The following is a 25001-nucleotide window of genomic DNA, read 5'->3' as shown; positions in this document are numbered from 1 at the left end:
ATGAGGGAGGATGAAACTAATGAGTGCTGGCAACATCCAAATTTGGAGTTCAGGGGTGAGTGGGGTGTTATAATGCAGTGGTGCTTGGATCAGAGAGCGGGCTAGAAAAATGGATACATTTTATTTAAATCAGATTGAAGTTTTTTTTTCTTTTTAAAAATGAAACTTTAATTATTATTTTAGACCTTAACACATTTTGTATTAATTTCAAAACTTTTAAATAAATACTGAATCCATGATCCTCCATCAAAAGTTGAGTTAAAAGCTGCTTTTTAGAGAGAACTAGGGGAAAAACATTCTACCTTTTTGAGATCAAACTTTATAAATATGGCACAATGGTCCATGTAGTGTATTAAGGGATCGATCTTGTGAGGGACCCTGTGGCTGTGCTGATGGGTGTGAGAAACTGGTAAAGTCATCACAGGTGTTGGGACCCAGCCTCACTCACTCTCTCCAGGAGTCACCATCGTGTATCTCATCAGGATCATCCGTTGAGCCCACCTGGGTGATCTTCTACTCTTATTTATAGTGTCTCCCTACCTGAGTGCTGATAAGCTCCGATCTCAAATTAGGAATACGTATGACTCCACCCGCCATCAACACTTTCCAGCTCATGGAAAACATGGATCTGCCCAGCAACTACCAGCCCTTGCTTCTGGTTGGTTCTGGGCACTTCAAGTAAATGGCGTTGTCCAGTCTCCTTGCTTATATATGCAGACAGATATAAATCCATTAATTTCTCAACTGCCTTCTTCTGTCTCTAAACAAATAAAATATTGGAGTGCAAAAGAGATTTGGGTTACAGAAGCAGAAGTCTTGGATTGTAAATTTTTTTGGTTTGTGTGGGGATGGGGCCGGGGTGTAGCAGAATACACCCCTGAATGCACACCCTACACACTATTGTAGTAACCTTTGTACAAAATATGCCTTCTGAGTATCATCTGAACTAACTCACTAAACTTCGGTAATATCATGATGAAAAGTGTGTAGTAACAAATCGAAATTAGATTTGAAATGTATTTATCAGACAAGTCTGGGTAAACCAGTTTCTCAAAGACAAAGGACAAGCTGATGCCTCTAGATGGGTGTCAAAGTTGATGTGCAATCTCGTGTCAAGTGGCCATTGTATGGCAAGAAAGGGTAAAGCAGGAACAAACAGATCTGCATCTTAGAAAACATGAAACCTTTCACCACAAGACTCCATAACTCCAGCCTCACAGCAGTAATGGACTTTATCTAGGGGTAAACCTCAGGAAAATGCATTTTAGAGGGGGACAGGACTACAAAGTGAGGGGCAAAACACTCGAAGATACCTTTTCCTATAAATCTTTTTTTTCACTTCAGATAACAAAAGGAACAGCCTTTGGGAGCAGATCCAGGCCTGAGAATTTGGTCAGCAATGTTACTGGGAACATGTGTAAGGGACTTCACCTTGAATCAAGCCTAGTTTAAGTTTTAGTACTAGGAAGTGTTTTACCTTATAACCATTTGAGTTTGATCCCTTATACTTGTATTTAAAACTTATCTCATTGTAGTTAAACTTGTTTTATTTTTTAATTAAACTAATCCAGTGTTGTCTAAACTGAATTGTGTGGGTAACACCATTTATGGTAGCAAATGGTTCCCTTTAGGGGGGCAACAGATCTAGTATCTGGGCTGTTCAGGAGAGCACTAGACAGGGCAGAACATACATTTTGGAGGAAAATCCAGGACTGGGATTGTGCTGGGGTCACTCTGGAAGTGGGAACCACAGCTGGAGGAAGCCAGAGTGTGACTGGTGTGTGGCTGACAGGCTGCAACTACACACAGACACTTGGGGTGTAACCTGCATACTAGAAGGCTGTTTGTGAGTGGCTCAGGTGGGAGTGCTACAGCAGCAGAGCACTGTGAGGCATCCAAGTTTGCAGGGCAGGGGTGACACAGCCCCTCACTGGTCTGGAGTGTACCCTAGAATGTCATAAGGGGAGTCTATAACAAGGGAGCAGGAGCAGAGTGTGCAACCAGAAAGGAGCAACCCTGGTGTCAAAACAGGATGGTGGGAGGAAGGGATAGCATTCTTCAGAGTGCAGTCTCTAGTGTTGATTTCAACACCTGAGAACTGTGGGGGTGGGGAGAATAGGGAAGGCCTGCCATGGTTGCGGATCATAAAGAGATCCTATCTGGGAAAATTTTCAAGAAATTCCTGTACCTCTGAGTAAAAAGGAACATGTGCCAAATGTAAACAGAGCTGCAAGGCCTGATTGTCAGAACAAGACACCGTGAAAAATGCTCTTCAGAAGACCGTGACTTTGTTTAGCATGTCTACATCAATGTGGATCAATTGGTTAGCAAACTTTATTTTTGCCCCAATCTTATGGACCGTCCACCATGTCTTACTATGCTAGTAAACAGTTTAGATGGTCATAAGCTTACCTTTTGAATGGATTGCTTATGTATTTCAAAATGTTAGCATTCAAAATCTAATTGGTATGCCAGTTTTTTGTGGGAATATATTAATTTCAATTTTACTGTTACTGCTGGACTTCTGAAATGATCTCTCATTGCTCAGTATAATCCAACATCCTAGTTTAACTATTCCTGTTTAAAGTTTTATTAGGCATTTATGAATTTAAACCTTTAAACTCAAGATGTTTTATGTTGCTAGGATTAAGGGTTTAAATAGACAGATAATCCTTTATTTAATTTCCCTATAAAACTGGGTTTAGACTAAATCATCATTTAAACAGTGATACACACAGCTGCAGTAGGAGGGAATCTCAGGTTTTTTTAAAGCTGTGCATTAAGTAATACTCAGTGACTGACTTTGCCATTTTGTTTCAGGGCCTAGCTTAGATATACAGTAAGAGGTTATGAATTTCCATCATCTGCTGGTATCACTAGCAGTGCTGCAATTAAACATAAAGTCAGTTTCTTGTACCAGAGACTTTCTTCATCCAATAAACCCATGGTAATCAGGACCAGCAAATTCCAGCAAGACTATATAAGTGAAAAGATTACTTGGTTCACTTATGCAACAAGTCTCCTTTTCATCTAGTTCAGAACAAACATGTCATTAGCCTGGTCCATAATGATTGAATCATGTCACTGTCCACCCAGCAAGCAGACATTGCTAGAAAACTTCTGGATACAGTGTATGAGAAGGAAAACTGAACAGTGTGCAAAAAATTGACAGGAAGCTTGTTAATCTGAGTCTTGATGGGTGGAACGGTGTATACAATGGTCCAGTAATATTTGATTGAGACAACCTTATTTTCTGTTGTCAAACTTACAGAAACAATTAGACACTGCCTATACAGCAGAATACTTACAAGTAGCAGTAAAAACAATAACAAACTGAACAAAAATTCAAGTGTCAAGTATAAAGTTTTGTCACAGATAATACTGCAAATGTAACACAGATGAAAATAAATCTAGAAGATAATGAAGGGACCCTGAAACTTATAACGTGTGCAGTACTCATTCGATGCACCTTTTAACCAAAGACTAAAGTACAACTCCAGGAATTAAGGAAAATTTTGAAATTGCAAAATACTTCCCATAATCACTTTGCTTCAGCTTCACTGAAGAGAGCAGGAAGATCCAAACTAATTCTCCAAAATGTACAATGGAATTCAGTGGTTGGCTGTTTTGAGCTACTTCTTATGAACTGGCCTATTCTGATAACTTGTGAAGAATCATGGCAAAATAGATGGAGCCACAGTAGTCTACATTGGACTAAAGAGAAATGTAGAGGATATGCTGAATATACTGAAACTTCTTTTGATAACCTTGGACAAACTCTAAATATCAACCGTATCAGCAGTCTTTCTGTAAAGAATTTCAAGAGACATTGAAGAAATACCCAACAACAGTTAGATTGCCAGCAGTGAAGAAATGGGATGGATGGGATCAATCACTTACTCCACCTTGTTTTCAGGCCAACATTCTCTACCCAAAGTACCAGGGTAGATGCCTAACTGCAGAAGAAGATGGTGCTATGACATGGGTATCTTATCACCCATCAATCATATCCAACCAGAACAAATTTCAGGACTGGAGGTGAACCATTCAAGCAATATGTTTGATCTTTTAAAAGTCGCAGCTGAACTGAAAGTCACTAGCTAAGCACCTGGAACCAGAACTGAATATGCAAAACTAGCTCTTGACAGCAGTAGCCTCTTCTGCAGGCACAGAGGATATTTTCTGAATTTGGACTAATTCATTTAAAGTTGAGAAATTGGGAGTTGAAAAAGCAGGAATACTTGTCTCTTCCGGTCTGTGAACAAAAATGAGGAAGACGTTGAGAGCTACTTATTGCAAAAGTTTGAAGGACAGCCTAAGTAACTGTCTCATTTTCAAAAGACTTAAGCAGTAAGGAACTTTCACTTAAGCATATTTGAAATTTTTTCCAGGCTGACTTGAAATCTGTTTAGTTCCATCACTATATAGTTAATGCCTTTGTTTAATAAATCATTTAGTTGTAAATGTGAAATGTGTTTTGATCAAGTTATGTATCTAAAACATTTAAGATGGCTTTATTTAATAAACATTGTGCTGTTGCGTGATGGATTAAATTCCAGTTACCATCCTACTGCACCTTGACACAAAATGGTGAATGATATTGCTTATTTACTAGATAACCTTGTTTGTGCTCATCTGTTAGACTGAATGTACAATTAAGGATTTGAAATTATTAAGCTTTATAATTGCTTAAATGTATATAGTTAATACATCAAATCTAGAGTAAATGCTCTATTTAGTTGTAAATCAACCAGTAAAACATGTTTTAATCTCAATCACTGAGAGAGCGGTTTTCTTTAGAAAAGTACAAATGGAGAATCAGTTTAAATCAAGGCTTTCTACATGGTGATTAAATCAACAGTGGAGTCTGGACCAAGGGATGAGGGCTAATAGGGAATATTTCCTGTAGCATCCTGCATACCACAACTGAAGAATTGTGGGTTGAGGCTCCGATGCCTGTATCAGTAGTGAAATAGGCCTCCTTGTAATACAGGCTATGGGTGGGGATGGTGACCATACAAAGCTATGGGCAGATTAGACCATTGGACCTTGTAACAGGGCAGCTGCCAACAGCACAGTCCCTCATGGCCAGTGGTCATGCTTCAGCACCTTCCCTGTTTCCTTCTCTTCAGGGACCTCTTTAAGAACTGTACACACCGTCTGCCCTTCCAGGCCCTATGCCAGTTCAGTATATCCTTCTTCCATCCACCCCCTCTCCTCAGAGCTATTGAGTCACTACTCCCAGGCTTTACTTAGCTGGAGCTCAGCTTTCAGGCTCTGACTGCCAAACTCCCCTATCAGGGTCTCGCTCCTGCCTTAGCAGGACCCCTTAACCATAGTTGGTTGGCACCAGGCCTTCCAACCCTAATGGGCAAGCCACACTGCTAAACACCTCTTTGGTGATATCACAGTCAGGCATCAGCCCAGGCTGCACTGTTGGGTTCTCATCCTGAAAGAAGAAAATTCTTCTACCCATTATATTAAAAAGGTGCGATGATTTTTAAAGCAGGACATGTAAAATGCTAGACCCACCGGATCCCATAGCAGCCATTTCCCTTTTGACTATTAATTGATCATCCTCCAAGTACTATTTTTCATAGTGGAAAAACATATTGCACAACGCTCCTGCACTCCTCCTTCTCCCTGCCCCCAAACTTATTTTTCTTTTTAGATCTAAATGAATGGGCCTTGCATTCTGATGGTAGTAAAACTGTGCATTAATAGGTGATCGGTGCACTTCTTAGTTAGATGAAGGCACATCGTCTCATGCCTCATAACAGGCTGCAGTGCTGCCCTACGAATGACCATCTTGGAGTGGCTTATTGTTATAGTAAAAATTCACCTGAAATCTGGTAAACAAGTTGCATTTGATGGTTGCCAGCCCTTCCCTAGGACTCAGGTATCCTAATCAATGCTTCCTGTTGAAATACAAGATTTTTTTTTTTTTTTTTTTGAGGGCCAAAACTGCCAAGGGTGTTTCAAGGTTAGGATGGGATTTAGAAGGTGCTTTTGGTGGGACAACTCCACCTCTCGTTCCAGAGGGTAGAAGATAAAGGGTGTTCTATTGATAATTTCTGTGTGGACACCACTTTAATAAGAAGGTCTTCCTACGTGTTGGGAAGGTGCACGGCTGGTGCTGCCAGAATGAGTGTTCTGGCTGAATGCCTCATTCTAGGTTACTTTATGTATGAAATAATGCAACAAGGAGATATGATTTTGTTTGTTTTTTGTTTTTGCAAGCTCCAGAAATCTCCACGTATCGTGATAATAGGCGGTGGTGCTGCTGGAGTGGAGATGGCTGCAGAGATCAAAACAGAATATCCAGCCAAAGAGGTACAAGAAACAACTTGCACAATAATTAATGCTCCACCAGCTGCTTCCTTCATCTGGTGACTTAAATGTGTTCTTCCACAATGCCCCTGCTAGAGCAGTTTGGGATTGCCGTAGCTAAACTCCCTCACAACCATTTTCCATAGAGCCTCATATTCATCAAGGTTGGAAGTGGAGCAACTGTGAGCGCCCTCGCAGCCAGCATTCCTGCAGTGCGTCCTGGTGCTGGGGTTGGCTGGAAGCAGAATAGCTTAGTGTTCTTCCCGAGATCCTCCACTCACCCATCCACCCTACTCTGCCTTTCTTGCCAAGAAATGCATGCTGAAAGCCAGAAGCCTAAGCCTTGGCTATTGCTTTTGCCTACTTGCTGGGACAGCAGACAGATGCAATCCTGTTTAAATAGTATTTGTTCCTGGCTGACTCTGATTTGTTTTTGTTTTCTTATTTGTTTTTCCCCAGTTGGCTGTAGTTATTTTGCATTTGTCCGCAGGTCACCCTCATTCATTCAAAAATTGCACTGGCTGATGTGGAGCTTCTACCAAGTGTCCGGCAGATGGTGAAGGAGATTCTTCTCCAGAAAGAAGTGCGTCTCTTGTTAAGTATGTTCTTAACCAATTTCATTTAATATTTCTCTAACTCAGATTGAGTCTCTAAAAATCCTCAAAGCTTCCTCTCCTACTCCCCCATCTCTAACTCCTTCTCCTGTAAGGAACCGTTGTCTCTGATGCTTGTTTTTGGTGAGGAAGACTGAACAGGGCTCTCATAGATTCATAGACTTTAAGGTCAGAAGGGACCATTATGATCATCTAGTCTGACCTCCTGCACAACGCAGGCCACAGAATTTCACCCACTCACTCCTGTAACAAATCCCTACCCTATATCTGAGTTATTGAAGTCCTCAAATTGTGGTTTAAAGACCTCAAGGTGCAGAGAATCCTCCAGCAAGTGACCCATGCCCCACGCTGCAGAGGAAGGCGAAAAACCTCCAGGGCCTCTGCCAATCTGCCCTGGAGGAAAATTCCTTCTCGACCCCAAATATGGTGATCAGCTAAACCCTCAGCATGTGGGCAAGACTCACCAGCCAGCACCCAGGAAAGAATTCTCTGTAGTAACTTAGATCCCACCCCATCTAACATCTCATCACAGGCCATTGGGCATATTTCCCGCTAATAATCAAAGATCAATTAATTGCCAAAATTAGGCTATCCCATCATCCCATCCCCTCCATAAATTTATCAAGCTTAGTCTTGACCCCACTACTCCCCTTGGAAGGCTGTTCCAGAACTTTACTCCTCTAATGGTTAGAAACCTTCATCTAATTTCAAGTCTAAACTTCCTAATGTCCAGTTTATATCCACTTGTTCTTATGTCCACATTGGTACTGAGCTTAAATAATTCCTCTCCCTCCCTGATATTTATCCTTCTGATATATTTATAAAGAGCATTCATATCTCCCCTCAGCCTTCTTTTGGTTAGGCTAAACAAGCCAAGCTCTTTGAGTCTCCTTTCATAAGACAGGAGATCCATTCTTCGGATCATCCTAGTAGCCCTTCTCTGTACCTGTTCCAGTTTGAATTCATCCTTCTTAAACATGGGAGACCAGAACTGCACACAATATTCCAGATGAGGTCTCACCAGTGCCTTGTACAGTATAATGGTACTAACGCCTCCTTATCTTTACTGGAAATACCTCGCCTGATGCATCCCAAGACCGCATTAGCTTTTGTAACGGCCATATCACATTGGCGGCGCATAGTCATCCTGTGATCAACCAATATGCCGAGGTCCTTCTCCTCCTCTGTTAATGCCAACTGATGCGTCCCCAATTTATAACAAAAATTCTTGTTATTAATCCCTAAATGCATGACCTTGCACTTTTCACTATTAAATTTTATCCTATTACTATTACTCCAGTTTACAAGGTCATACAGATCTTCCTGTATGATATCCCGGTCCTTCTCTGTATTAACAATACCTCCCAGCTTTGTGTCATCCGCAAACTTTGTTAGCACATTCCCACTTTTTGTGCCAAGGTCAGTAATAAAAAGATTAAACAAGATTTGGTCCCAAAATCGATCCCTGAGGAACTCCACTAGTAATCTCCTTCCAGCCTGACAGTTCACCTTTCAGTATGACCCGTCGTAGTCTCCCCTCTAACCAGTTCCTTATCCACCTTTCAATTTTCATATTGATCCCCATCTTTTCCAATTTAGCTAATTATTCCCCATGTGGAACCGTATCGAATGCCTTACTGAAATCGAGGTAAATTAGATCCACTACGTTTCCTTTGTCTAAAAAATCTGTTACCTTCTCAAAGGAGGAGATTAGGTTGGTTTGGCACGATCTACCTTTTGTAAAACCATGTTGTATTTTGTTCCAATTACCATTGACCTCAATGTCCTTAACTACTTTCTCCTTTAAAATTTTTTCCAAGACCTTGCATACTACAGATGTCAAACTAACAGGCCTATAGCTACCCGGATCACTATTTTTTCCTTTCTTAAAAATAGGAACTATGTTAGCAATTCTTCAGTCATACGGTACAACACCTGAGTTTACAGATTCATTAAAAATTCTTGTTAATGGGCTTGCAATTTCATGTGCCAGTTCCTTTTAATATTCTTGGATGAAGATTATCTGGGCCCCCCGATTTAGTTCCATTAAGCTGTTCGAATTTGGCTTCTACCTTGGATGTGGTAATATTTACCTCCATATCCTCATTCCCATTTGTTATCCTACCATTATCCCTAAGCTCCTCATTAAAGACTGAGGCTACGTATTTGTTTAGATATTGGGCCATGCCTAGGTTATCCTTAACCTCCACTCCATCCTCAGTGTTTAGCGATCCCACTTCTTCTTCTTTCTTTGTTTTCTTCTTATTTATATGGCTATAGAACCTTTTACTATTGGTTTTAATTCCCTCTGCAAGGTCCAATTCTGCATGGCTTTTGGCCTTTCTCACTTTATCTCTACATGTTCTGACCTCAAGGTAGCTTTCCTTGCTAATCCCCCCCATCTTCCACTCCTTGTAGGCTTTCTGCTTTTTCTTAATCATCTCTGAGATGCTTGCTCATCTAGCTTGGTCTACAACTCCTGCCTATGAATTTTTTCTCCTTTCTTGGGATGCAAACTTCTGATAGTTTCTGCAACTTTGACGTTAATTAATTCCAGGCCTCCTCCGCCTTTAGATCCACGAGTTCTTCAGTCCAATCCACTTCCCTAACTAATTTCCTTAATTCTTTAAAGTTAGCCCTTTTGAAATAAAAAACCCTAGTCACAGATCTATTTTTGTTTATCCTTCCATCTAGTTTGAACTGAATTTGCTCATGATCTCTTGAACCAAGGTTGTCCCCTACAACCATTTCTTCTATGAGGTCCTCAGTACTCACCAAAACCAAATCTAAAATGGCATCCTCTCTTGTTGGTTCAGCAACTACTTGGTGAAGTAATCCATCAGCTATTGCATCCAGGAAATTCTGAGCCCTATTATTATTATTAGCACTTGCCCTCCAGTCTATATCTGGGAAGTTTAAAGTCTCCCATGATCATACAATTCCCATTAGTGTTTACTTCATTAAAAACATTAAAGAGGTCTCTATCCATATCCAGATCGGATCCCGGTGGTCTGTAGCATACCCCAAGCACTATCTCAGGGGAGGCTCTAGTAGCTTTCTTCCCCAATGTGATTTTTGCCCAGACAGACTCTGTCTTATCCATTTCCATCAGTTCGTATTTCTTTACAGTCTACCTCATCATTGATATACAATGCTACTCCACCACCTTTGCCTTTATTTCTGTCTTTCCTAAACAGCACATCCCCTTCAGTACTCCAGTCATGACTACTATTCCACCACGTTTCTGTTATCCCTATAATATCTGGTTTCACTTCCTGCACCAGTAGCTCTAGTTCTTCCATTTTGTTACCTAGGCTTCTTGCATTAGTGTACGAGCATCATAATTTTTGCCGTTTGTCTTCACTGACATTCTTTACCCGATTAGGCACAGACATTCTACCACCAGTATCACCTATTAGACTGGTATCTACACTACCCTTTCTCCTTATGTCCATTCTCATACCCACGTCTGTATCCTTTCTTACTTCGTTTTCTTCCCTCTCAACGTTAAATTCCGGCGTGGAGATTACCTGGACATCTCCCAACCATCTCCCCCAAATTCCTAGTTTAAAGCTCTCTTAATCAGTTGTGCCAGCCTCCATCCTAGAAGTCTGTTTCCCTCCTTACTTGGGTGAAATCCATCCCGAGAGAACAGTCCTCTGTCCATGAATGTGTCCCAGTGGCCATACATCCCAAAGCCCTCCTTATAGCACCACTGCCTGAGCCATCTGTTGATCGCCATAATCTTGTCACACCTTTGTTGCCCTTCTCTAGGAACAGGCAGAATCCCACTGAAGCCTGAGCCTAAGCTCATCTTATGCCAATTAACTCTCACCCTGTCCTTGCTTGAGCTTCTGCAGCCTTAGCACCTCTTTCTGAGCTCCAGCCCTATCATTTCAGTGTCTCCATCTCAACTGAGCTCACTCTGCCAGACCAACTCAGTGCCTCCCTCTCACCCTAAACCTTGTTCCTGCTTGTGCCACATCAGCCCCGCCCTCTCACCCCACGTCCTATTTCCACTTGTGCCACCTCAGCATCTCCCTGGCACTTTCCTTTATAAAGAAAATTAATATTAATATAATATTCAAATGAATAAGGAACTAAATCTGAATGGCTGGGACCAAATTTTGAGACTCTGTGATTTCTTGGGTCACCCCCACAGTGATCCAACCATGCAAATGTTATATGTTGTGAAGTAGATGTGACATGCTATTCTCTAACCCAAAGGTTTTATTTCTACATAATATGCTGCTACATACCATGTATCCCTCCACACCTTCTATTTTACAAAAAGCACTTGTAGGGTGTGTTTACACTTGGAGCTGAGGGTGTGATTTCTTGCTTGCTTAAACATAGTTGTACTAGCTATCTCTGAGCTAGCCCTCTACATGTAGCAGTGTAGCTGCAGTAGCATGGGTAGCAGTGAGCAGCAGCATAGGCTGTGCCAAGTACAAATCCACCTGAACCCCCTGGGCATGTAGTCAGCGTGCCTATCCCATCCTGCTGTTCGCCAGGACTCTCACTAACCTGGCTACACTAATATTTTTTTAGTGCAGGGGTTGGCAGCCTTTCAGAAGTGGTGTGCTGAGTCTTGATTTATTCACTCTGATTTAAGGTTTCACGTGCCAGTAATACATTTTAACGTTTTTAGAAGGTCTCTTTCTATAAGTCTATAATATATAACTAAACTATTGTTGTATGTAAACTAAATAAGGTTTTTAAAATGTTTAAAATTAAATTAAAATGCAGAGCCCCCAGACCGGTGGCCAGGACCCGGGCAGTGTGAGTGCCACGGAAAATCAGCTCGTGTGCTGCAGGTTGCCTACCCCTGTTTTAGTGCACTAACTCGATGGGATTATTTACTCTGCAGAAGAGAAGAATGAGGGGGGATTTGATAGCTGCTTTCAACTACCTGAAAGGGGGTTCCAAAGACAATGGAGCTCGGCTGTTCTCAGTGGTACCAGATGACAGAACAAGGAGCAGTGGGGGAGGTTTAGGTTGGATATTAGGAAAAACTTTTTCACTAGGAGGGTGGTGAAGCACTGGCATGGGTTACCTAGGGAGGTGGTGGAATCTCCTTCCTTAGAGGTTTTTAAAGTCAGGCTTGACAAAGCCCTGGCTGGGATGATTTAGTTGGGGATTGGCCCTGATTTGAGCAGGGGGTTGGACTAGATGACCTCCTGAGGTCCCTTCCAACCCTGACATTAAAAAACAAAACAAGAAACAAAATGTAGAGATGAAGTGCATGTGCCTCAGCCTACAGTCTTGGGGGTGAGAAGCAGCTAAGGTGGGGATAAACCCCTCCAAAATACTGGAGAGATCTTATGTTGGAAAAAGGAGTTGTTGCCACAGGTAGTGCAGGAGAGAACCATTTTTGCATTGGCAGAGCTGGTCCTGTGAGCCATGCATGCCTTCGCCATTTCTCATCTCTCTGCATTCAAATCAGCTGCTTCCTCCTCCTTTTCCTTTCTGCCTGGGCTCTAGCAGAAGAATTGAGAGCACAGGAGGGACAGTCTCCTTTCTCAGTTTCCGTCTGGCACCAAAGTATCCCATGACTGCTGGGAGGAGCAATTACAGGAGAGTCCTGCTCAGCCCCTAAAGGTTTGGAATGGAGCATGCCCAGAGCAGATGCATAAGAGAATTTAGCTGACACACTCTTACGGCTCTACTGAGTATATGCAAACTGAGTTTTTCAGAGGTTTATAAGCTGGATACATTTTGATGGCTGGTCACAGGAATGGCAAAAGGCATGTCTCTGACAAAAAGCCAGCCCTCCTGGCTAATTTCAAGTCTTTGCTCCAAAGCATGGAGGGTCTAGAGTGTCTCAACAAAACAGAATGATGATTTTGTTTTTAACACTGACAAAACAATGTCCCCCCCCCCCAACCCCCGAGTCTTATCTTCTGAAATTGTATGAACAATTTTAGCTGAAGCTTTGGGGAGGGGGGAAAAAAAAAATCAGTGTGATGGAGGCACCCGGTATGGAAAATTTCAGCCTAATAGTTTGGCAAAGCTATATATAAGCAATTGAAAAGAGGGTCTTAAAACAGTGTCAGGCTTACCAGTTCTGCCTATAATCGTATATATTGGCCAACGTTTTAAAATGTTAGGTCCTAAAGTTAGGTTCTGAAATTCACATTTCAACACCAAAGTGATTTTCAAAGTTGCGGAGCATTGGCAGCTTTCTTTGACTTCAATGGAAAGGAAGGGCACTCAGCATCACCCAAGAGGTACAGGATCCGCGTGCTACAGGATCAGGCTTTTCTGGGTAATGGAAAAGTGACTGGACTATCTGCAGAGACCAGAGGCTTTGCCATTGGATGTGGAGGCATTTCACAGAAGATAAAAGGGACAGTGGGAATTCAGGATGAAAACGCGATAAACTCCAGGAAAGGAACAAATGGAGGAAACTAAATATGATTCTCTGAAAAGAAACTTTGGGAGATATTTTAGTATGCCTTGCGTAGAACAGATATTGTAATGTGTTCTAAATGTACAATCTTTATAAAAGTATTTTTGTTAAAAATGGCACACTTTGGACTCCTTAGGCTTTGGTGCCCAAGGAAGCAGCTTACGCTGCGTAGAGCAGTGGTTCTCAACCAGGGGTACGCATACCCCTGGGGTACGCAGAGGCCTTCCAAGGAGTACATCAACTTATCTAGATATTTGCCTGGTTTTACAACAAGCTACGTGAAAAGCACTAGCTAAGTCAGTACAAACTAAAATTTCATGCAGACAATGACTTGTTTATTCTGCTCTATATACTATACACTGAAATGTAAGTACAATATTTATATTCCAATTGATTTATAATTATATGGTAAAAATGAGACAGTAAGCAGTTTTTCAGTCATAGTGTGCTGTGACACTTTTGTATTTTTATGTCTGATTTTGTAAGCAAGTAATTTTTAAGTGAGGTGAAACTTGGGGATACACAAGACAAATCAGATTCCTGAAAGAAGTAAAAGGTTGAGTCGCTGGTTTAGAGGGGTAGCAGCATCCCTGCTGATTATCACAAAGACCTATATGCTGCTTCTTATGACAGGTGACAGAGTCAGCAACCTGCATATGCTGACTTTAAACCGATTCCAAGAGAATATGGCAGTCAAGACAGAAAAGGGCACAGCGGTTGCTGCTGACATGGTGATTCTCTGCACTGGTATAAAGATCAATTCATCAGCATACAGCAGTGCATTTGGTAAGTTAAAACCATAGGACAGGGTGGGGCTAAGATTCTTCAGCACAGGTAATAAAATGTTTTAAACTTGATCTCCATTCCATATTTTAGAGACCGTATGCAAGTGGTATTGAAATTTAACTTGGTATAGTTAGAATACATTTAATCTCTGTGGTTAAAGCTTACACTTCAAAAAAGAAAGTGGCCCTTTGGTGGAAGTTTGTGGAAGAGGACGTATATTTATGTACTAAGTGGTTTGTATTATTTCTTCACCTTCCCCAACCATTAACTTTAGCTAGACACCCAATATATCCTACTATTGTGGTCCTGCGTGAAATCCTGGCCTCACTGAAGTCAACGGCAAAACTCCCACTGACTTCAGTGAGGCCAGGGTTTCACTCCTGCTGCTAAACTCATCTGTCAGTGCACTACGGTCTTGAGCCCCGCTACCCGTTGTTCCAGTCCTGGAGCTCTCCTGTATAGAGAATGCCAGATGTGCTAAATTGTGTAAGAACAAATATTCTCCATGAGTGCAATGAATCCATCAATGTGCTGGTAATACTGTGCTCTAGAAACACAGCATTTGGCGGTGAATGGGGGAAATTAGGATGAAACTTTAGTAGCTGGTGCACTTAGCAGTGGGCCTATAACACTTGTAGGACTCTCCACCTAAATGTGAAGGGTTAACCCCTACTAAAATGCCTGGGTGCAGATCTTCAGCTATTATAACACTGTCACTGAAGTCTGGAGCTATGACATTTTACGCCATTTAAGGATCTGTGCCCTGGTGTTCAGCTAATCCTACTTGGTGAATTATTTAAAAACCTATGCAACAAAATATTTCCAAGGGTATTATGTTTCAATTAAAGTATTTTACATTTTAAAATTAAAAGCCAATTGTATTGTATAGTAAATATCACTCATCTGTCTTCCGTGTTTTCAAGGGGAAGACAAATAAAATGTGAGAATTAGTGCAACTGCACGTGACTGCATTTTCTTAAATGTGTGAGTTAACAAGTGCACATCTAATTCAAATTTTAATGACCTTAACCCACTCTTCCTTTAGACAGCATTAGAAAGGACGTAGGAATTTTATATTGTACCAGTTGCACATTCAAGTGTTCACCTTCTGATAGAAATGGTAAAAGGGATTTGAGGGGAGCAAATGCTGCCTATTGTGCAAGGAGGATCCAGAATAGTCTGGCTCAAACTGTATTACAGTTGTGTATCTGGAGAATTGTATCCTAGGTGGCCAAAATAGAAAAAGACGGTTACTCACCGTTGTAACTGTTGTTCTTCGAGATGTGTTGCTCATATCCATTCCATTAGGTGTGTGCGCGCCGCGTGCACGATCGTCGGAAGATTTTCTACCCTAGCAACACCGGCGGGTCGGCTGTGGAGCCCCCTAGAGTGGCGCCTTCATGGCGCTGAATATATACCCCAGCCGACCCGGCGCCCCCTCAGTTCCTTCTTGCCGGCTACTCCGACAGTGGGGACGGGGGGCGGGTTTGGAATGGATATGAGCAACACATCTCGAAGAACAACAGTTACAACGGTGAGTAACCGTCTTTTCTTCTTCGAGTGCTTGCTCATATCCATTCCATTAGGTGACTCCCAAGCCCAACTTAGGTGGTGGGGTCGGAGTGAGACATTGCTGTGTGCAAAACCGCTGATCCGAAAGCAGCATCGTCTCTGGACTGCTGCACTAGTGCATAGTGAGCTGTAAATGTGTGGACTGATGACCAAACCGCTGCTCTACAAATGTCCTGGATCGGAACTTGTGCCAGGAAAGCCGTCGAGGAAGCCTGGGCCCTCGTGGAGTGAGCGGTGAGGTGCGGTGCTGAGACACCTGCCAGGTCATAGCAAGTCCGGATGCAAGACGTAATCCAGGAGGATAGGCGTTGTGAGGAGACCGGTGAGCCTTTCATTCGGTCGGCCACTGCAACGAAGAGTTGTGTCGTCTTTCTAAAGTGCTTTGTGCGGTCAATATAGAAGGCCAGGGCCCTTCGTACGTCCAGGGAATGCAAACGTTGATCCTGGCGAGTGGCATGTGGTTTGGGATGAAAGACCGGGAGAAAGATGTCCTGGTTGATATGAAAAGGAGAAACCACCTTAGGGAGAAAGGCAGGATGTGGACGAAGCTGCACTTTATCCTTATGGAAAACTGTATAAGGGGGCTCGGATGTAAGCGCCCTGAGTTCAGAAACGCGCCTTGCTGAGGTGATGGCTACAAGGAAGGCTGTCTTCCAGGATAGGTACAAAAGTGAACAGGTGGCCAGTGGCTCGAATGGAGGACCTGTGAGCTTGGAGAGAACCAGGTTGAGGTCCCACGTCTGAACGGGCTGACGTTGTTGTGGGTACATCCGGTCTAAGCCCTTGAGGAATCTAACGACCATCGGGTTAGAGAATACCGAGGACGCGAGTTCCCCTGGGTGAAAGGCCGATATAGCGGCCAGGTGAACTCTAATTGAAGATATCGCCAACCCCTGCTGTTTTAGGGAGAGGAGATATTCCAAAATGAGAGGAATGGGTGCCTGCAACGGGGACATGGCTCGTTGTTCGCACCAACAGGAGAACCGCTTCCACTTGGCCAGGTACGTGGTGCGTGTTGAGGGCTTCCTACTGCTCAGCAGAATCTGTTGGACAGAGTGTGAGCATTGCTGCTCTGCCTGGGTGAACCATGGAGCAGCCACGCCGTGAGGTGGAGTGATTGCAGGTCGGGGTGACGCAGCCGGCCGTGGTCCTGAGAGATGAGATCCGGACACAACGGAAGCGGGATCGGTGTCTGAACAGAGAGTTCCAACAGTGTGGTGTACCAATGTTGTCTCGGCCACGCTGGAGCGACCAGAATTATCTGTGCCTGGTCTCTGCGCAATTTTAACAGTACCTTGTGGACCAGAGGAAACGGAGGGAAGGCATAAAACAGGTGGTCTTTCCAGGGAAGGAGAAACGCATCCGAGAGGGAGCCCGGAGCTCGACCTTGTAGGGAGCAGAACACGTGGCACTTCCTGTTGTCTCGAGATGCAAACAGGTCTATCTGGGGAAACCCCCACCTCCGGAAGATGGAATGTATGATGTCCGGACGGATAGACCACTCGTGCGTCTGGAAGGACCTGCTGAGTCGGTCCGCTAGAGTGTTCTGGACTCCAGGGAGGAACGATGCCGTGAGATGGATTGAGTGGGCGATGCAGAAGTCCCACAGGCGAATGGCCTCTTGGCATAGAATTGACGAACGTGCTCCTCCTTGCTTGTTGATGTAAAACATGGCCGTGGTGTTGTCGATGAGAACTAACACACATCGGCCACGTAGGAGGTTGAGAAATGCCTGGCACGCCAGGCGCACCGCCATCAGTTCCCGAACATTGATGTGCAGGGCTAGCTGGGGTGCAGTCCACAGGCCCTGGGTATGGTGTTCGTTGAGATGGGCGCCCCAACCCAGAGATGAAGCGTCTGTGACCAGGTGCAGAGAGGGTTGTGGGGCGTGAAATGGCATCCCCTCGCAGACCACATTGTGATCTAGCCACCAGGTGAGGGAGGTCAGGACCGAGATCGGGACCGTGACCACCATGTTCAGGCTGTCCCGATTTGGTCGATATATTGACGACACCCAGGTCTGGAGTGGGCGAAGCCGAAGTCTGGCATGCCTGGTTACGTACGTGCAGGAGGCCATGTGACCCAGCAGGGTAAGGCACGACCTCACCGTGGTAGTTGGGAACGCCTGGAGCCCTTGAATGAGGCTCGTGATGGTGCCAAATCGGTTGTCTGGCAGGATGGCTTGTGCACGTCTGGAGTCTAGAACTGCGCCTATGAATTCTATTCTCTGGGTAGGTTCTAGAGTGGATTTGTCCTTGTTGAGTAGGATGCCCAACTCGTTGAATGTGTGCACTATTATGTGGACGTGAGCTTGAACTTGCTCCTTGGTGCGACCGCGTACCAGCCAGTCGTCTAGGTACGGGAACACCTGTATCCCTTGCCGACGAAGGTACGCTGCCACGACAGCCATACATTTCGTGAACACTCTTGGGGCCGAGGATAGGCCGAAGGGAAGGACTGCAAATTGGTAGTGCACCATGTTTACCACGAATCGCAGGAAGCGTCTGTGAGGTGGGTAAATTGAGATGTGAAAGTATGCGTCTTTCATGTCGAGGGCGGCGAACCAGTCTCCAGGATCGAGGGAAGGGATAATGGCCCCCAAAGAGACCATGCGGAACTTCAACTTTACTACGAATTTGTTGAGTCCGCGCAAGTCCAAGATGGGCCGCAGACCTCCTTTGGACTTGGGGATCAGGAAGTAACGGGAATAAAATCCCCTGCCCCTTAACTCTACTGGAACCTCCTCTATGGCCCCCATAGCAAGGAGCGTGGAAACCTCCTGTATAAGAAGTTGCTCGTGAGAAGGGTCCCTGAAGAGGGACGGGGAAGGGGGGTGGGAGGGGGGAATAGAAGAAAACTGGATAGTGTATCCCCTCTCCACTGTGCGGAGGACCCAACGGTCCGAAGTTATAAGGGACCAAGCACGGTGGAAGTGGGAGAGACGATCCCGAAAGGAGGGGGCTGGATCCTGGGGGATGACTGGGGCGCCGTCCTCGACCGCACCTTCAAAAGTTCTGCCTGGGGCCTGAAGGTGGTCTAGGTGGCCCTTGGTTCTGGCCGGGTTGAGGGCCGGCCCACCTTCTTCTACCACCTCGCCCTCGCCTCCGGGTCGAGTCCTGTCTCTGACGAGGCGGGGGGGGGTAGAAGCGCTGAGGCTGCGGCCTAAATGGTCTGCGCTGAGGGCCCACAACATGCATCCCCAGGGAGCGCATGATTGTTCTCGAGTCCTTGAGGCTCTGCAGGCGAGAGTCCGTCTTGTCCGAGAACAATCCATGTCCCTCAAAGGGCAGATCCTGTAGGGTTTGCTGTAGCTCCGGAGGCAAACCCGAAACTTGAAGCCAGGAGATCCTCCGCATAGCGATACCCGAAGCCAGGGTCCTCGCAGCTGAGTCTGCTATGTCCAAGGAGGCCTGCAAGGAGGTCCGAGCCACCTTCTTACCCTCCTCTACCATGGCTCCAAACTCTTCCCTGGACTCTTGGGGAATCAACTCCTTAAACTTCCCCATAGAGTTCCAGGAGTTAAAATTGTAACGGCTCAATAGCGCCTGTTGGTTCGCCGCTCTAAGTTGCAGCCCTCCGGCTGAGTAAACCTTACGGCCAAACAAATCGAGCCGCTTAGCCTCTTTTGATTTAGGCGCTGCAGCCTGCTGGCCGTGGCGCTCTCGTGCGTTCACTGATTCCACCACCAGTGAACACGGTTGGGGGTGGGTATACAAGTACCCGTAGTCCTTAGACGGGACAAAGTACTTCCTTTCCACCCCTCTCGCTGTGGGTGGGATAGAGGCAGGAGTTTGCCATATCGTATCCGCATTGGTTTGTATCGTGCGGATCAGGGGTAGCGCCACCCTCGATGGGGCATCCGCTCAGAGGATGTTCACGATAGGGTCCTGTACTTCCACTATCTCCTCCGCCTGCAGGTCCATATTACGGGCCATCCTACGCAGGAGATCCTGGTGAGCCCGAAGATCTATCGGAGGGGGACCCGTACATGAAGTGCCCGCCACTGCCTCATCCGGAGAGGAGGAGGAAGACGCCTCCGGTGGTACTGGATCCAAGGGGGGGTCCTGATCCCCCTGCTCTTGGGCCGGAGCATCACCTGTACTCGGGTCTATGGTGTCAGGTGGCGTGGACACGGAAGCCTCCATGCCCCCTGGCGGAGGCCGAGAGATGGTGGATTCTGGGGCCCTTCTAACCGAGTGACCCGAGCGAGAGGTCGATGGTATTGGAGCCCCTTGCTCCTGGTGGTACGCCCACGGGGTCCAAAATGACCAGTGAGATGGTCCATGAGAGTGGTCCTCTGCCATCTCCTGCCAATGGCCCAAGTTCCGTTCCTCGGCTTGCCCTTGAGGGGGGTATGCCGATCTCGACAGGTCCTCCGAGGAGCGAGACACCGATCTTGACGGCCATGGCGGTGCCGAGAGAGATGAAACGACCCCCGTGGGCTGCGGTGCCGCACGGTACCGGTCCGGAGATGATCTATCTCTGCGCGGTGCCGGCGAACGGTGCCGGGACCGCGATCGGTGCCGATGACCTCGTCGGTGCCGGGAGCCGGATCTGGACCTCGACGAGGACCTGGAGTATGCCCGGTGCCGGGAGCGGCCTCTCGACGTCGAGCGTCGACCGTAGCGGTGCCAAGAACTACGTCTCGACGTTGATCGGTGCCGACGATCATAGCGGTGCCGAGACGTAGACCGGTGCCGCGACGAAGATCTTGGCCGCGAGTACGACCGGTGCCGAGGTGATATTCGGTGCCGGGACTGCGAGCGGCATGGGGACCTGCTTCTGGACCTGGACCGGTGCCGAGGTTCCAGCCCTTATGATGGAGGGCGCATCAAGGCAGGTTTCCCCCTTGACTGGACCGGGCGGGTCAACGGTGCCGTCGGTGCCAGTGGTTGAGGCGGTGCCGGCTCCGTGAGAGCTATCAAGTCTCTCGCCGCCACGAAGGTCTCCGGAGTCGACGGGAGTTGTATTACTGCCGGTCTCGGTGGAGACGCTATCTGCACCGGACTCAACGGCCTCGGTGCCGGAGTCGACAGTGCTGGAGGCACCTGTTTCCGGTGCTCCACCGGCGCACTCGGCTCTACCCCCGGCACTGGGGGAGCCGGCGTCTTCGGTACAGAGGTCCCCGTCTTATGGGCTTTTTTATGCCCCGGGGATAATGACCGGCGCCGAGGTGCCTGCTGCGGTGCCGACGAGGTCCGGTGCCGGGGAGGTTTGTCCGACACCGCCCGCGTTGTCGGCATTGCCGGTGCTGCTGGGGCACTGCGCACCGAGGCGCTAGGTGCCTGGGCCTGGCTCGTAGAAGGAGTGTCCGGGCTAAGTGCCGCCTCCATCAGGAGTTGCCGGAGCCGAAAGTCCCGCTCTTTCTTGGTCCTTGGTCTGAAGGCCTTACAGATCTTGCACTTATCTGTTTGGTGGGACTCTCCCAGGCACTTCAGACAGGAGTCGTGCGAGTCGCTCGTGGGCATAGGTTTAGCGCAGGAGGCGCACTGCTTGAAGCCGGGAGCTCTGGGCATGAGCCCGGGCCCGCGGCCGGGGGAGAAAGGGGGCGACGACCCCCTTAGTCCCCTGGACTATTATAACAAATCTAACAACTTTAAAAACTATTTAACTATTAAACTACAAACACTAGAACTATAACTATAACTACAACTGCGAATAACTAACTAAGCTAGGGAGAGTGGAGAACAGCTATGCCGCGCTCCACAGTTCCAACGACCGTCAGGGGCGGTAAGAAGGAACTGAGGGGGCGCTGGGTCGGCTGGGGTATATATTCAGCGCCATGAAGGCGCCACTCTAGGGGGCTCCACAGCCGACCCGCCGGTGTTGCTAGGGTAGAAAATCTTCCGACGATCGTGCACGCGGCGCGCACACACCTAATGGAATGGATATGAGCAAGCACTCGAAGAAGAACCAGTGTTCTGTACACATACAATGAACAACTTTCAAAGGAAATTCTTTCAAGCAGCTGAAAGGCACTAGTCCTCAGAGGATGAAACCCATGCATGATCTACTGTTTTAAAAGGGTAATTGAGTCATCCATGTGGAAAAAAGTTCAGATGCTTTATTTTTTTTAAAAAAACAGTGAAAATCACCCTTTGTTCATGGAAAAGCTATTAAAATTTCTGCTGAGAAAATTCATAAAAAAATTTCAAGTCGAAGTGTAACTTATCACCTAAAAAATATATAGGTGCCTGAAAATCGGAGCAGGGATATGTGTCTGTGTTAGAATTAATGTGCTATAATATAGATTTGAAATTCTGTAATTCTCACTAGAAAGACTTGTTATCATTTGGCAAAACTAGGAGTGTTGTTGTTCCTCAACAACCAAATTTATTCAGGCCACCCTTTGACTCTAGTCCTGAAAGTCAATTCAGAGAGCCTGATACTAAAGTTAGCATTTTCAGATCAGATTCTTGACTTGTGTAAATTTTCATAGCTCCACTGACTTCAATTGAGTTATGACTATTTACAGTAGCTGAAGACTTGGCCCATTCTTTTCCTGGTTTGCATACACTGTTGGCTCTCGGGTGATATTACCCGCTGAAGTATCAATTAAACATGATTTATCATGCATCATATAGGAGTGACTTCTTACATGGCGAGTGTCATTCTCTTGTTGTGGCAAATATAAGTTACACAACTACTTTACTGAATAGTTAATGATCTAGCTTTTGGTAGTGATTCACCTGTATGCGCTGTGTCACTGGATATGCATTGTTTTTCAACTCCTCAGGCCGTAAGGTGATGCACTTCTTTTTTTTAAACAGGGGACAAGCTGGCGAGTAATGGTGCTTTAAAGGTCAACCAGTACCTCCAGGTGGAAGGGTATGATAACATCTATGCTATTGGTGATTGTACTGATGTGAAGGAACCGAAAATGGCATACCATGCTGGGCTCCATGCCAATATTGTGGTGACAAACATCATCAACAGTCTGACACAGAAACCTCTTAAAACCTACCAGCCAGGTAAAACTGGGCTCTGCTCATAACAAGTCTTAGCTGACGAGATTCTTTCTTCATCTCTATATAGAATTACTTTGTAAGAAATCCATAACTTGCACAGGACTGTATTTAGAGTTGAAGGAAATAATTTGGATTTGAATATTATGTCACTGATATTACTCTTACTTTCTTCCTCTTAAAAAATATTCTTGCCAACTCTTCAGCAATTCTTTTGACACAGAAACAAAACAAGCACACTGTTTGATTATTCTGTACTTTGAAATGTTCTTCCCCTTCGCTGCTGATCGATTACTGTTATATTGGTGGGAGGATATGGTGGTTACAGTTTATAAAGGAAACCATTATCTTAATGAGTTGTTTATCAAACTATGACATTAAGTCCTTGGAACAGCAAAATATCATGACTTAACTCTTATGACCCGAACCTGCAAAATCTTAATCACATGCGTAGTCTTTTATTATGCAATTAGTCCCATTTAAGTCAGTGGCATTTCTTATGTAAATATTTACCAGTAGCCTTCCTTGCTAGTTGCTGTAGCAGTGGGATAATAGGACATCCAGAGTGCATTGCCCACTTGCTCTTGATGCCCGTGTACATATTCTCTGGAATCGCTTTCCAGATCTTCTTCAATTACATTTCAGGGGCTTGGATGGACCCACTCTAATGCCAAGGCTTAGGACAAGAGGTGCATACATGTCACGATGCCATGTGCCTAATTTTCCTCTGATTTATATTACTCTAAATCATGAATAATTCCATTGAATTCATGGAGGTACAGCAGCGTAAAAGATAAGAAACAAACAGTCCTCTATAAATGGAAACATCTGTTACCTGAAGGTTAATTCTGGTTTAGGAGAGAGGGAGGAAACAAGGTTCTCTTGTTTCATCTCCCACCCTTATTTCCAAATTATAAGAATAAAGGATATAGCTGTGCAAAAGCATCATCAGTGTCTTGTGTATTCTATGGTTCCTTGGCATTTGCAGCAGAATTTGCCCTTTGTTGGAGAACTAGGCTCCAGAATCTCAGCTTTCATCATCATCATCATCATAATAATAATAATTAATAATTACAATAAAAAGGTGTCTACCCCTGTGGTTGCAAAAACATTAAAAATGTGAATCGAGTGCAACTGATGCCCATTTAAGTCTGAAAGGAGCCTGAGACTCTGATTGTGAGGTTGTGAATTGACCAATTTAGCTAGTGCAGGGCCCCATGGACTTTGTGATTCCACAGCTGTGGAATTTAGCATTTGTCCAAGATACTATAGAATTAATTCATTTTGCTGCAGCCTGGTACCAAACATTTTGTTTTCTCCCTCGTGGCCGTGAAGGACCTGTGTGGAAGTCCTCCTTGCTCTGTACAAGGGGGAAGTAACTGGATAGCAGTGCATGCTTCCTTCATTGTTATGTAGAACCAGCCAGCGTGGGGTCTGGGAGCCAGAAGTGCTGGCTGGACAGCTAGACTACCTGGCAAACAGAGCAGTGGCTGAAGTCCATGGAGATGAGAAAATGAATTGTTGAAACTGACAAGCTTCCTACTTCCCTGGCATACAGGGAGGAGATTCTAAGCCAGGCTGCCCAGAAAACCCTATGACTGAATCCCGTAGAGCTGGGCATTCTAGAGAATCAGCAAAAAAAATCTTTTATTTCTTGCCATGTAATTTGGTTCTATTGTGCTATGAAGCACACAGGTGCTGATCATGCTGTTTGATCTCATTTGCAACTTTTTGACGGCTAACTGTGTATGTTTCTCACTTCTAGGATCACTAACCTTCCTGCTCTCGATGGGCCGGAATGATGGGGTAGGCCAGATTAATGGATGCTACGTGGGACGTCTTTTGGTGACTATTGCCAAGAGCCGGGACCTTTTTGTTTCTAAGAGCTGGAAGACTATGGGACAGACTATGCCCTGCTAGATAGAAAGGACAATGATGAAGTAGCAAGAGAATACATGTATCAACTGGCATGAACAAAGCTGGAAAAGAGTAAAAGGTGCATAATTACCAAAATGACACAAGCTATATGGCTATTTGACTGATATCAATACTGCACCAAAACATCATGTATTACGAATGCCATTCTTTAGCATGGTGCATAACAACAACACAAAGCCCTCTTTTTAAAGTGGCTCTCGGTTATGTTAAGTGGATCCGCACAGAAACTGTATTTCTTGCTGAAACTTTTTCAAAACACAATTCACGTGCTAAGATGGAGCTGAGAAAGGAATCCAGTTTAAATGTATTTTAAATTAAAATAAGTAGCAGAATAAGATGTTTTCAAAAGTCCATTCATTTTTGTTTACCAGTCCTCTCTTTGAG

The 25001-nt window shown here is 45.2% G+C and overlaps 1 protein-coding gene across 2 annotated transcripts in view; it reads left to right on the top strand.

Annotated features, from left to right (window-relative positions):
• AIFM2 (apoptosis inducing factor mitochondria associated 2) overlaps nucleotides 1-24956 on the top strand; it is a 31925-nt gene extending 6969 nt beyond the window's left edge. Inside the window, exons 5-9 of one of the 2 annotated variants that reach the window (XM_054034408.1) lie at nucleotides 6247-6333; nucleotides 6821-6929; nucleotides 13990-14142; nucleotides 22485-22685; nucleotides 24445-24956. In XM_054034408.1, coding sequence (XP_053890383.1) covers nucleotides 6247-6333; nucleotides 6821-6929; nucleotides 13990-14142; nucleotides 22485-22685; nucleotides 24445-24599 — 705 coding nt within the window. In that variant the 3' untranslated portion in view covers nucleotides 24600-24956. Of the gene's footprint in view, nucleotides 1-6240; nucleotides 6334-6820; nucleotides 6930-13989; nucleotides 14143-22484; nucleotides 22686-24444 lie in introns of both variants that reach the window. The other variant, XM_054034407.1, reaches the window with a different exon arrangement.
• Nucleotides 24957-25001: the final 45 nt, after the last annotated feature.

Source organism: Malaclemys terrapin, chromosome 7 (genome assembly GCF_027887155.1).
Source record: "Malaclemys terrapin pileata isolate rMalTer1 chromosome 7, rMalTer1.hap1, whole genome shotgun sequence".
NCBI lineage: Eukaryota > Metazoa > Chordata > Testudines > Emydidae > Malaclemys > Malaclemys terrapin.
Note: the sequence above shows the minus strand (reverse complement) of the source record. Positions and strands in the feature narration are given on the sequence as shown.